The sequence below is a fragment of the Habropoda laboriosa genome, unplaced genomic scaffold (assembly GCF_001263275.1).
Source record: "Habropoda laboriosa isolate 0110345459 unplaced genomic scaffold, ASM126327v1 scaffold40, whole genome shotgun sequence".
NCBI lineage: Eukaryota > Metazoa > Arthropoda > Insecta > Hymenoptera > Apidae > Habropoda > Habropoda laboriosa.
This window is the reverse complement of record NW_017100231.1, coordinates 6,350,617-6,364,275: the sequence shown is the minus strand read 5'-3', so window position 1 is coordinate 6,364,275 and position 13,659 is coordinate 6,350,617. Positions and strand designations below refer to the sequence as shown.

The 13,659-nt window shown below is 34.3% G+C and overlaps 3 protein-coding genes across 4 annotated transcripts in view; 2 read left to right on the top strand and 1 right to left on the bottom strand.

Annotated features, from left to right (window-relative positions):
- Nucleotides 1-1,366: 1,366 nt before the first annotated feature.
- LOC108571567 (palmitoyltransferase Hip14) lies at nucleotides 1,367-4,201 on the top strand. The gene is made up of 9 exons (XM_017933637.1): nucleotides 1,367-1,504; nucleotides 1,581-1,780; nucleotides 1,859-2,068; nucleotides 2,162-2,441; nucleotides 2,507-2,707; nucleotides 3,050-3,211; nucleotides 3,281-3,437; nucleotides 3,586-3,830; nucleotides 3,951-4,201. Exons 1-9 carry the CDS (start codon nucleotides 1,367-1,369, stop codon nucleotides 4,185-4,187), a joined length of 1,830 nt encoding a protein of 609 aa, XP_017789126.1. The 3' UTR covers nucleotides 4,188-4,201.
- Nucleotides 4,202-8,731: 4,530 nt separating this feature from the next.
- LOC108571608 lies at nucleotides 8,732-10,031 on the top strand. The gene is made up of 2 exons (XM_017933683.1): nucleotides 8,732-8,874; nucleotides 9,216-10,031. The coding sequence occupies exons 1-2, from the start codon at nucleotides 8,732-8,734 to the stop codon at nucleotides 9,640-9,642; spliced, it is 570 nt and encodes a 189-aa protein (XP_017789172.1). The 3' UTR covers nucleotides 9,643-10,031.
- Nucleotides 10,032-10,827: 796 nt separating this feature from the next.
- The window catches only part of LOC108571518 (MOB kinase activator-like 2), an 81,332-nt gene continuing 78,500 nt past the window's right edge, over nucleotides 10,828-13,659 (bottom strand). For both annotated transcript variants that reach the window (XM_017933579.1, XM_017933578.1), the window contains exons 2-5: nucleotides 13,191-13,445; nucleotides 12,078-12,202; nucleotides 11,548-11,775; nucleotides 10,828-10,982 (exon numbers count right to left, since the gene is read on the bottom strand). In XM_017933579.1, the coding sequence (XP_017789068.1) occupies nucleotides 10,909-10,982; nucleotides 11,548-11,775; nucleotides 12,078-12,202; nucleotides 13,191-13,445 (682 nt within the window). In that variant the 3' untranslated portion in view covers nucleotides 10,828-10,908. The remainder of the gene's footprint in view (nucleotides 10,983-11,547; nucleotides 11,776-12,077; nucleotides 12,203-13,190; nucleotides 13,446-13,659) is intronic.

The window sequence follows — 13,659 nt, the reverse complement described above, 5'->3', positions numbered from 1 at the left end:
CGTTTGGTCAATAAGAAGCTTGTCGCGAAACTTGAGAAAGCATAATGTGCATGTGACGCGAACAGCAATATCGTGTATCGGTTCGGTACGCGGTGCGTGTTGAAGATCCTGTAGAAAGAGAAACAAGTAAACGATGATATTCAGTGACAAGTAGATAAAATAGGAGAAACAGTGGTGACCTGGATCGAGGGAGAACGACGAGTCGCAGAAGAGGGTGTTCTTTCTATAGAAAGAAGAAAAGGTCAACCCTTGTCTGGATTCTATGTGATGTACCGGCGCCCTACTTCTCCTCACTGTTTGTCCTTTAAAATCTAATCCCCTACGACGTTACTCGAGGGTTGTAGAATGCCGTGTACTATGCACAACTATTATAAACGCTGTCATTGCTTCAGAGGTAAGATACGGTATCGTCGGCGAGTTTTTTTTCCCCCGTAGATATACATATTTACGATCGGTAGATAATTACGTGAATTGCGAAATAACTTAATCTTATCGCTAAATCGTTCGATACTTTGACATTTAGTGGGTATATTTTGTTCCTTCATTGGTGCGCTCAGAAAAGGATCATGCTGTCTAATTGTGCATGCGTACGAAATAGAGGGAATTCTCAAGATAGGAATAACGTGCCTCGAAAATTTCTGAAGAATGAGAGAGAATTGTACATTGCGACGTTTATCATTAGTCCCTGACTCGAATACTAAATCGATTGTCAATATGCTCGATGTGCTCCGTAGTACACATTGTATTTACAACGCGGTGCACACGGTGAATACAAACGATGAATTGATTATTGTTAGTCGAATTGAACGATATTAATTGCCGGACGAGGTACGCTCGTCGTGGAATAATGTCGATGAGTTTTTCTGCCGAAAAGCTTTTACGTTTACGACCGTCGGGACTTGAAAGGTCTTGATGGAATCGTGACGAGTTTAATTTATGAAGTAATTTGTTGAAGTACTGGTAGTTTGATGCAGTCACGCGGAATTAATACCGGTCGGGTCTCGTGATGTAAACGAATTATGAAAACAGTAAATGTTTTTCATAGGTACTAGTTCTTTTTATGTTAATAAGTTATTATGTCATTGATGATGTGTTATTGTAAAAATTTTCTTAAAATAATAGTAATTTCTTGTAAATGATTGTCATTAATCCAGTAATTTGTAATATTTGACATTTTGTATATATCTCTTTAATTATAATAAAACTGGAACAGTTAATAATATTAAAATAAATTTAATGGGATAATATATTTTTGTTGTTTCAGCTACATCTTATGATATAAAGCAATTTTAAAAATTAATTTTCGGATACTAGACCTTTATGGTATCTATAAGTTGATTCTGAAGTTGATATTAATAAATTCAACATGTATGCATTAAAAATCCAAAGTGCCTGTCAAAGCGAGGGCAGTGGGGAGCCTGATGATTCTAGTAGTCATCATCAGGAACCTGTTAGACCTCCGGTACAGGATTGTAGCTCATTTGACATTGTTAGAGCAACTCAGGTAAAATAAACTTTAAATATTTTTATTTAAGTAACTAAAAATAATAATATCTAATTGAGGAATTTTTTCTTTTCAGTATGGAGCTCTAGATCGTGTAACTGAATTAGTAGAAGCTGGGGCTGATGTAAATCAACCAGACTCAGAAACTGTAACCCTATTGCATTGGGCTGCAATAAACAATAGGAAAGATATTATAAAATACCTGATAGCAAAGGGAGCTACTGTTGATGCAGTTGGTGGTGAGCTTGCTTCCACGCCGTTACTTTGGGCTGCAAGGTTAATTTTGCATTACATTAATGCTTTAACCTTAATTATTTTGTAGCAGAATGTAATCATCATAGTCATTAATTTCAGACAGGGCCATTTATCTACAGTTGTGTTATTGATGAGAGCAGGAGCAGATCCAACTCTCAGAGACTCAGAAGGATACTCGTGTATTCATTTAGCAGCACAATATGGTCACACACCTATTGTTGCTTATCTAGTCGCGAAAGGAATAAATCCAAATATGCCAGATAAAAGTGCAATGACACCCCTCATGTGGAGTGCCTACAAAATTAATAGGTAAATGCAAGAGGACAACAAAAATATATACTTACAAATGTCTTTATTTAAGATTACACTATATTGGTTACTCTGAAGTTTTTCCTTTTACAGTTCAGATCCGACGCGCTTGTTATTGACACTAGGCGCATCTCATTCACTTGTTGATAATTTACATGGTAACACAGCTTTGCATTGGGCTATAATAGCTGAGAATAGTACAGCAATATCGACGTTAGTCCATCACGGTGCATCGTTAGACGTACCAAATGTTCGAGATGAAACACCGATGACATTATTGGGTCGTCATATTGGCGCTGCCTGGTTAGGAGATACGATCAGTCAAGAAATCAGAGAAAAACAGAGCAGATCAAGAACATGGTGTAGAGATAAGGTATGCATTATAATTTTTTTTTTTCGTACTATTTAATTCTGCAACATTTTTAATTCATCTTTCAGAAGATGCGCTGGTACTGTATGGTCAGTACACCGTTTATACTTTTCTATGTGATTGGACTGGTTCTTCAAAGTGGATTGGATTATCTAATAAAATTAGGTGCCTTTGTCACTCTTTATATAGCACTGTATTTAGCTAATAATTTTATCTTTGACGAACGATTATTTCATATTTTACCAATGTCAGTTTATTTGGCTACAAAGGTGAGTTTTCATTCAATTTACAAATTAATACGTTACATTAATTCTTACCAGATAGTTAATTTTATATAATGTCCTAGAATTAAGTAATGCTGTGAATCTTATTTGTAGAAAACTCATTGAATTATATCAGATATCAACTTTTACACAACTGAGATAGGCAACAAGTGTCTTATCATGACATTTTAGATAACTCACACAAAGAAACGTAATGAGAACTTTTAAAAAGATACTATCAAAGAATACAAACAGTTTTGATTAATGACAGTTTAAAAATAATTTTTCACATTAACACGTAATTTATATCACAGACTATAATCAGTATTATTTATTTTCATTTTACAGATGTGGATATACATGACATGGATATTTTGGTTAGGGATACACGCTGCATGGTATTTATGGTTATTACTAGTGGGTGGATCTGTACCACTGTGGATATGTTTCTTACAATCCTGGAGAGGCGATCCAGGTGTAATTACTGCTACACACGAGGACAAATTAAATGTAAAAACCCATATTCTACGACTGTGTTACCTATAAATGGAATAATTTATTTAATTTCATCATTTTCAGACGATTATAGAGTTAGCAGAAGCTGGTGGTTTCGAATCACAATCGTTCTGTATTAGTTGTTTGGTCAGAAGACCTATAAGATCTAAACACTGTTCTACATGTGATCGATGCGTTGCACGCTTTGATCATCACTGTCCTTGGGTGAACAATTGCATCGGTAAGTGAATGAAAAACAAAACGTTTGAAACATCGTTTGTTATGTTAGTAGCAAGTGTACGCAATTAGCCCAGTATGAAAAGCATTAACCTCATATAATTGTACCAATTATACATTGTTAACATTTGATTTTTCGTTTTGAAAACTAGGTGCGCATAACCACAAGTATTTTCTGGGATTTCTAGCGTCACTGTTAGGCCTCTGTATTGTTATTTTGTCTGCTAGTGTACAGTATTGGCAGTTTGAATGTTGGACAAACTTAACGAATGATCATAACGCTGGTCATTATCTAGTTGCTGCGATTACGTGCGATAGTTGGGTAATATGGGTTGCAGCGAATGCGTTCCTTCATTTTCTTTGGGTTGGCACACTGCTAGCGTGTCAGTGTTATCAGGTTTGTTAATCTTTCTTAATCCTTTTACCATGTAATCGATTAATTTGCAATTTTACTGAACTACAAAAACTTCATTTCACCTTGAAATGTTTATTCATTTTCATGATAATTTATTATTAGATCATGGTCCTTGGAATGACAACAAACGAGCGCATGAACGCTGAACGCTATGCGCATTTCAAGCAAGGGAATCCTTTCCATCGCGGTGCTCTTCAGAATGCGGCCGATTTCTGCAATATAAGTTTTTGTGGGTTAAAAGCGAAACCTAGCTCAGATTGGTTGCACAGCTTTGATCATAAACAGAGCATTGAAAAGTTGCCTCTACTCGCTACAAAGGACAACTTCCAATACATTTAGGATTTTTTTTAAGGGCCGGAAAACTGTCATGGAAGATATATTGTAATTTCAGCCATCAGAAGCTAACACAGTGTGTCATATCATTTATTGCCTGGAATGTACTTCTGGGCTACCAAAGAGTTACTACGAAATTGGAAGTGACTTTTAATGGGAAGGTAGTGATTTTTGAATATAGAAGGTTTAAATTGCATACTATTAAGTAAATTTCCTACAGTCAGTGAATACAAATTAAACATTTATCGATCGTGAAAGACTGTCCTACGACGTAAGTATGCATATCTCTCACATTTGTGTAATCTACTTTTTCAAGTACGAAAACCAGGAGAACAAGTTGCACAAGTACTTTGACACTATTTTTACAAGAAATTACGAGGCAAGATTCTTTTCTTTTTCTCCGTATATTTATCACTACTAGTTTAATGAATGTAAATGGAACGTTGATACAATTGATCACGGATAGTTTACTCTGTAACACATTGTAAATATCGATAATATTTTTCATGTAATCGTTAAAACATGAATACGTTTACAATCAATTACAATTCGCTTTGTTTGTTTACTTCAACACGGTACATCCTAATGAACAACAGGTTCAATTTATAAATAATTTATGTAAAAAAGGAAAAGCAGCCATGACAGTCAGCTCTACGAGATCATTGTATAATATATTTTTATCGACATTATTTATTACAATTATTTGTACTTTGTAGCTTTTGAGCGTTGTAGAGAATTCATAAAGGAATATGATCAGCAATATCGTCACAGTTTTTGCTAACGTTTGAAAATTTCCACATTAATTACATTAAAAACGCAAATAAAAGGCAGAACATGTAAAAAAAAAAAATGTCGATATAAGTTAATAGTGTAATCATAGAAAGGTATGTGAGAACAGTTGCCGATAGAAAGTATGGTATAAGCGCATGTCTTAAGAATTAGCGAATATATCTTAATTGAAGGGGGAAAAAAGGAATCATCAAACGCTGTGCAATATGAATCTAAAGTATTGAAGTTATATTGCATACTACTGTTGGTAGTGTTTAATCCGTTTTTCGTACTTACAAATAAGTTTTACCTGACTTAAGTGCCATGCTTGTACTCTTCAAAAAAGACATCCACTTACACATATGTATTTACACACAGCTTTATGCTCTAACTTTGTAAGATTTGATGATCGTTGCCTGTTGTATCTAATCTATTATTGCATTGCGTAAAAGAACATTTTAAACGATAGGAATGTGAGATATTAAAGTCTAGTGTATATAAAATTGTTTACAATGTCTGTTTTAATGGATGTCATACTTTAATAATATCGTAAAATTTCAAGGAATTAAATTATTAATTGTAAACGTAGTAATTCAGAAAACAAGAACAAACAAGAGACATGGACAAATGAGTCTGACACATTTTTGTACGACAATTACTCATGTGACGATAGTGGAGATATCGATATAGAATAATCGTCGAGCGTTATTTTACATTCCAAAACAACGTACTTCAGTGTGTAATTGCAAGTTGTTTCTTTGGTCTTTAATGTTAGTGTGTGATTAAAAATATATGCTCCCTTTTAATTGGAGTCTTGTAATCAGTATCATTGACGTATATCAAAAATTAAACTGAGCTGTTAAGGTTGCAAATGCTATGTCAATTCTACTTTCTAACATTTCTGAAGTATACTTATGAAATATCAATACATACTGTGAAAGTTGTGGTGTTGTGCGCACAATTAACGCAGGGAAACACGAAAATTCTATGATTAATTGCATCCTTAACAGGATAAAATTAAACTTAATTTTACTACTATTTAATTCAAAATGAAAGTCCATATTAAGAACACACTTTTGTCAATGACTCTGTGAATGAACTGTGAAATATAAATATTAAGTACATAAGTTAAAAGAGTGCATATGTTTTTAACATTGCATTTCCAATAGGTGCCTAAATGTCTAATTATTATTATCTTACATAAATCTGTGAGAAACACTATGAGGATCGATCAAAAGTTTCAATTCTATCTTTAAGTTTTAGATCTTATTTGTTACATAAACTATCAAGTAAGCTACATGAATAGTTTTTAAACACACGAACACAAACCACATTATAGTTTTATTCGTTTCATCTTGGTTAAGTGTTATCATCTATCTGATAACAACTGAAGATAGCAATTGTATCATTTTATCAATTGTATTATATAATTTCATTATTCACAGACTGTTTTAATTGATGTGAAAATTTACATTTTATATATATGGATCGTCCAGTTTCATTGTGTATATAGCTCAATTTATTCTCATTTTGATATTTTCGACGACTTCTTTCGTAAAAAGCCTTTAAATGTACGCGTGTATAGGACAAAATTTAACATTCGATACATTTGTGCAACCGTAAGTGTTGTTAGATAGGAACATGTTTTCAATTTTGACTGCTTGTGCAGAATGTTAAAAGGTGTTTGTACAAAACGTTAAAACGTACATTGTATAGGTTTATATAGATTCGATTGCGCGAACGATGATATTACAAGACGAATACTCCATGTGAAGAATTATTACATAAAACACACGTGTATAAATATTATAAATACAAATGTAAGTCAAACGTAATTACTTTCTAACAGACTATTAACTACTTACGAATGAATGCGTTTGTTGAAAGATTTGATTTTTCTCGAACGAGTGGTCACATGTTTAGTATTTACGCATATTTCCATTCTAGTCCGATTGATATTAAGGTAACTCGATATTTAGATTACGTTTAACCTTGTGCGAGCGACGAGATACACTCAATTTATGTATGATGAGTAGTGGTCTCTTCTCATTTTCTATGGCGAGTGAGTCACAAGCAAGAAAAGGACACTATAGTTACAAACACATTATCAACGAATACAAAAATGGAAACTGTATTATATATACATTTTTAGAAACATACAAAATAACAGATAGATAAAATATAAAACGGATAAAGTTTTTTATATAATTAAACATTTTTGAATAATTAATTTGTAAGTTACAAATCATTTACTTCAAAAAACACATAAGGAGATTGAAACAATGATTTAAAAACATAGATTAAGATTCGAAAAAAGACAGATTTCTTGGAACATGCGAGTTATTTAAATGTTTAGATTATAGTGGTGGACTAGTGGTGGATAGTAGTGGTTAAAGTTTTTTGGTGGAAAAGACAAGTGAAAAGTGTAGTTGTAAAATCTTTTTGTGACTTGTTAGAAATTTTAAGAATTGTAAAACCTCCTCGCAAGCGTTTACCCCGTCGCATAGATGAGTTTACAGCTACTGTAACGAATCATATTAGGCTAATTATGTCATTCTAATTCCAATTGAATTAATGTAAATAACAGTCTTTTACTTCGAACAACATTTCAAGAACAAATAAAGTTTAGAAAATCGAAATATTCGAACGTGTAAGAATTTTTAGTAATTCATTGCAAAATTCAATCAAAATCACTGTGTTATAAAATAAATAAAGAGAAAAAGTCAGAAGTGATTTATTTATCATTTATCATTTCACTATTTATATTTCAATGTAATGTATGCCTATTTTCATCTTAATCAATAACATATGAATTCAGGTAATTACTCTTGTTGCTGTCACTTGACAGTTTAATTTTGTTTTAATTCATGTTAATTTAATTTGAAGTTTTGTTCAATTTGTTTTCAAGAAATGTGTTCATCATGGTTTCTGGAGATAATTGTTTATGTACTGATGCAACAGAAACTTCTAACATATCTTCTTTGCAATCTGATAGCTACCCAACTAATACCAATGTCATAGAATCTCAATATGATTATAATCTAAGTAGGGAAGGTAATAATATTATTCAACAATTTAATTGTAGGTAAATCAGGAATGAAAAATAACTTGAATTATTAAAATTGACATATAAATATTATATTTATTAAGTTAAAGACTGTAAATGTCACGAGATACATTCACCTGTACATCATGGAGCACCTTCAGAACAGTGTGTAGTAACTGGTACAGTAGAGGAAACGTACAAAAATGATCCGCCAAAGAAGCAAAATCAGTCTTCCACGCCATGTTTATGCCATGGTCACAAGATGTAATATAAGTACACTTCTATTTTACACAAAAGTTATTAATGGGCTACCCTTTATTTTCTAGCTGTGCTGCCTATACTTTACCTCTGAAGTATGGAAATGGTAATTACTTCTTCAACATCTTAAATTATCCATACAATACTGTGACTACTCTAAATTTTATTTTACAATTTGAAAGCCAATCAAGGAAATGCAACTTAATTATTCATTTTGTTTGGATTTATTTCAGATTTGTTTAAAGTATAAACTTTCAGGTACATCACATACACGACAATTCTGGTGCCCCTTTAAGTGGAAGTGGCCTAAGAGAGAGTACTTAGAAAGAAGAGATAAAACATATGAAGTAAAACTCAAACCAAAAACATGTCCTCATTATGCTGAGGTAGAGTAAAATATTTACACGCTAATATAATAACATCACTTTATATTTAGTATACCTAACAGTAACAACAATATACTTTGTTTTAGCCCTTTATGTGCTGTGAGATATCAGAAGGGATACCGAACAAAAAGAAACGCATTCTTCCAAGTCTAGGCAAAACACCAAAAACCGAAGAGAAAAAGGTGGAAGTGGCGGAAAAAATCGATATTTACTATTTTGATCACGGGAACTCTGCGTAGGTACAACCACATATTTTCACCAGAATTCTTATCACTCATAGCTTTTATTATGTAGGCAATTGCTCTTACATAATCTTTCAACAACTTTGTTTTGTATAACAACAAAAAAGAAAAAAACCACAAGTTCTTAAACCTTTAAATGACCATAATCAAACTATGAAAAACATTAAAAAAGAAAAAGAAAAAAGAAAAAACAATCACAAAAAGACAACTATTTTTAACAAATCCTTTAAAAAAAAAATGACTTCCTTAAATCACTTTTTTTTTGTAAATCACCCCTTACAATCGTATATATGTTCGTTAACATAAATATGATATTTCGACATTTTTTACACAGGTATTATCGAACAACGGATTCACCACCGATATTAGCGACGGAGAAATGCGCCGAGAAAACTGATCAGGCAGCGACGCGTTTCTGGGCCGAGATATTCGGGACTGTTCACATCGGAACCGCTTTCGTCACAGCGTTTATACTACAATTAGTTCGATTTATACTTTACAGCATAATCAGACCACTGACAGTGGGCATTCTGCAATTGTTAGCGGACTATTTTATAAAACCTCTATTATCGATTGTGTTCAATGCCCTTATACAACCTGTACTGATATTGTTGTACAATATCGCAACATCTTTCAAGGATCTTTGCGAGCCTATCGCAGAGGCGATGGGCCTGTTTCTACGACATATTGCTCATTTGTGCGCAGCGATTAGGATTGTTGAAGTCAAACAGAGCACTGCTCCCTCGGTTGCTTGCACTTGATGAATGCTTTTTGTTTTTTTGTTTTTTTTGCAAGAGAATGATCACTTGTGTCAGCGATGAACAGAGGAATACGCTTTGTCGAAGGGAACGAGGTACAAGAATCATAACTGTTTGTTTTTTTTTTCCCTGATTTTGTAAAAAAAATAGCACCATATAGATGTCGACTTAAGTTACCTCAGAATAGCTGTTTCGAAAGCTACCTTTTAACCTCTACCTCTTAACACTATATCTCTTGTTTATCGTTTTAAGGTTCAGAGGTATGAAAAAAGGGACAGCCTACTCTATCTACATGATTTTCACTTTGTGTTGACATTGAGAAGCGAATGAACTGAAGTATGATTAAAACTGAATTGTAATCAAACACAGATATTAATTTTAACCTTTCAAGGTCCAAGCGTAAGTTTACTAAGTACAGTTTGTATTAGGCCTTACATTCATGAGGCCCATTGTTTAAGAGACACGTTAAAATTACTTTTTACTACGTTGATGTGTAAAGTAAGATGAATTTATTGGACCTTAAAGTGTTAAAAAAAAAAGTAACAAAATCGTTTTAACAAAAATATTCACAAAAAAACTTAAGATGTATAATGGTGGTCCATCGGTAGATGATAACAAATGATCACGATCATCGATTCAAAAAGGCAATGTCCAGGATACAATGACAATGTGAACTGATGAAGATACGGGAACAGCTCCTGTCAAAGTAGCTGTTCGAGTTTCAACGAATATAACACATGCCTTAACACCAGGTATATATTTGGTATTACTTTAACTTTACAATATTATTATCAGTTTCATTTCACTTTGTTATTTTTTCTTGCTTTTTTTTTTACAGAACAAATTATCCTCTTATAGCAACTAACTTTGTCAATAATAATCAATAATCATCCTTCGTCTCTTTCGTATATCTTACTGTTTAATAAATTATGTACAATCTCACAAACAACAAACGGAGGAACCTAATTACATCATGTAGTTGTTCACACTTCGCTATGTACAGGTACTACTGGTTTTTACAGAATTGCGCTTTCGCTCCACCTGCGTGTGTAGTCGTTAATCCTTAAACTCTGTCGTTCGCGTATTCTATTTAAAAAACAAAACAGAAGGAGACAGAGAGAGAGAGAGAGAAAGGGAGGGAAAGAAATCTAGACAGACAGAAACAAAGAAAGGAGGAAGAAAGGGGTAGAAAAAAAGAGAGGAAAAAACAAACGCCTATCGTCACCTAGTCTCAGGAACTGCAACCTCTTGCTTGCTGTGCATCGCGATCTAGGTGGCTGTGGTCGGAGTCTCCTGGATGGCTAAGGTTTGTGATGAAGGCGCTGATGATGATGTCGAGTCACCTGCAATTACAACAATCATTTTTGGTAAATTGCTACTTCAATAATCATTCATATAAATAAACTGCTAGGAGTGTACCGATGATAATGGTAAAATTGTATAAAAATGCATTAGAATATTTTCTATATATGTCAACAGAATTTTGTATGCATATACACAAATTGTGGTACTCTATTCTCACTATAAAATTCTATATGATTATCTATCAATACTATTCTCCAGAATTTACTATCTCATCAAGAAGTGTGTATTCGGTAAAAGTGTTAAAAGGATCCAACAAACTCCATCAAATACACACTTTCATCAATGAAAGGAAGGAGGAGTGTCCATTCAGGCAGCTAAACAACATTATCAACGTGTCAGCCTACGCATCTGTGTTACTTATCTCATCGACTGGTTGCGTCATCGAGATCCCGTTTTACGTAATATCGCGTGATTTTAATAGGTCGTATCAGTGTGGTATCGCAAATTTTCCTCCTTAAACCGCTGGGTAAACCCTATTACGTTAATATAACCGTTGCCGGTATTACGTAACAGTATCGATCATGGGGCAGATGTTAAGCTTACCCAAGAGGGCAGCCTCTAAGTCTCCTAAGATCTCCGTTTCCTTGGGATCGATAAGGTTGAAGCGTTGATTAAGGAGCGTGAGGTGGGCAAATACACAATTGAGGTGAGCGTGCAACGCCAAGAGTGCTACCTCTCTGAAGTGGCAGTGGTAAATGTGTGCCACCACGTGGTACAGTAGCCGCAGGATCTTACGCACTATCGATTCGAACGAGCTAGGAAATTCATTTGCTGAAACAAGAAACCGACCAATTAATACGATTATTATTTCTATATATATGTGTGTGTGTATGTATCGAGTCTGTGTATAGCTCATGGCTTATTATTGTAAATATAGTGTTATATAGTACATTTTGTTTTACTCGTTGAAACAATTGTATAGCAACTTTGATAGAATTTCTAAATATTTATATTTGATTTTTTTTTTTTTCTGAAAGAAATGTGAAGTTTTTATTTAAGTACATAACATCTTCGATAAATGTCATAAATAATGACGCGATCGTTGTCACGGCAAGGTGAAACTGATAACTTACCATATTTCGTAGGAAATATAGTTTCGTCACTAACGGTGCGTTGTGTAAAAGTCATAACATAATCTATATATTGTGGCGCTGCCACTCTCGTTTTCTTCCCCTTCTCATCGAACCACAGATAAGTTCTGAAACGATAAAAAAGTGAATTACTCGTCTGCGGTAATATTGGTTAAAGAAAAGAGAGAGAGAGAGAGAGAGAGAGAGAGAGAGAGAGAGAGAGAGAGAGAGGGGTGGATCGAGGGCAAAAGGAAAATCGTTTAAAGAATGGGTCTTTAATCGCCTTCTTTCATCTTTCCTTTCTTTTACTCGTGCTTTTGTAGGTTAGTGTGCGCGCGCGTCATATCTATCGCGAATGTCTGGTAGTAGATTTTGAAACTGAATGATGTAGTACTTTGTCAGTTTTTACTTATATTCAAGATTTCTATTTTTCTTGGAAATATCCTGAACAATATACTGTCACTTAGAATGGTATTGATTCCCTCCGGGCAATTGAATTCTACGATTTATTTATATTCGTCAGCCTCTAGCACTTGAAGTCTGTCTCACCTAAGACCGTTCGTACACATCCTATTCCCCTCTTGCTATTGCCCGTACGAAATCAATTGGCCGCTCTCAAGGCCGTCGAGTAGTACTTATCCCACTACACAGTTTAACTACTCTGTCACTCCACCTCTCGACTTTTTTCGTCGTGTTTACGTTGCCTTTGAGACTCGTGCTTTACGATTTCCTTTTAGTCACTCAATGTGACGGATGAAAAACGTTAAAATATTACACGTAGCTTGTATAGTACGGAAGAAAATTTCTCCGAGTTTAATCATTCGATGAAGACAGTAAAAAATGAAAGAATGAAAAAAAAATTCTAAACAAAAATTTTAGTACGTAAATTGTAAAACGTTTTTACAATTTGAGTACGAGAACATTTTTTACACACTGTATATTCACTATATCCCTCAATTTCACTAATTCAAATTAAATCTAACAATAAATCATATACATCTATATACTGCGATATTAGACGTTGTGAAAATAACGGGTAAAGTCACCCCTCGAATGTATACAAAACATTAAGACCCTCCGCTCAACCGAAACACAAGTGTGTAATGCGATACGCACCTTAAGCCTGGACCAGTCATGTCGGGACAGCCCGTCATCGTGCAGAACTCGGATATCGTTCCGTAAACGAGGTTGATGTGATCAAATAGTGCGAGGGTATGAGAGGCCAGCCACTCGTTGTAGTCCAAGCCGGGCGGTAGATCAACCAGCATCCTCAGGTCCAGCTCTGGTAGCTGCCTTTCGAGGGCCGCCTCCTCAAGGTACAACTTCGGATCCTCTGTAGTTCCCGCATCCTTCTCCTTTCGTCGGGCTTTTCTACAAACAGCGTGAAATCGCTGGTTTAGTCTCGATTTGCCGTTTCGCTACGTAACCTGCTACCACTTTGTCAAGCAATAAAGCAATTTATTGCTCAGCTAGAATGATTCGTGTTTCGTCGCAATCGATTATCGAAGTAATTTTCTCCTTTCGAATATTTCCAAGGTATGTCTATCGATGTATATAGATGATCTGTTCGATTGTTTCAGCGTTA

Bases quoted from the DNA above. Each gene is read 5' to 3' on its own strand.
- LOC108571608 (XM_017933683.1), top strand. From the start codon at position 8,732: ATGTGCTGTGAGATATCAGAAGGGATACCGAACAAAAAGAAACGCATT. The intron at 8,875-9,215 runs GTAGGTACAACC...TTTTTTACACAG, and splicing joins TTTGATCACGGGAACTCTGC to GTATTATCGAACAACGGATT.
- LOC108571567 (XM_017933637.1), top strand. From the start codon at position 1,367: ATGTATGCATTAAAAATCCAAAGTGCCTGTCAAAGCGAGGGCAGTGGG. The intron at 1,505-1,580 runs GTAAAATAAACT...TTTTCTTTTCAG, and splicing joins ACATTGTTAGAGCAACTCAG to TATGGAGCTCTAGATCGTGT. The intron at 1,781-1,858 runs GTTAATTTTGCA...CATTAATTTCAG, and splicing joins CCGTTACTTTGGGCTGCAAG to ACAGGGCCATTTATCTACAG.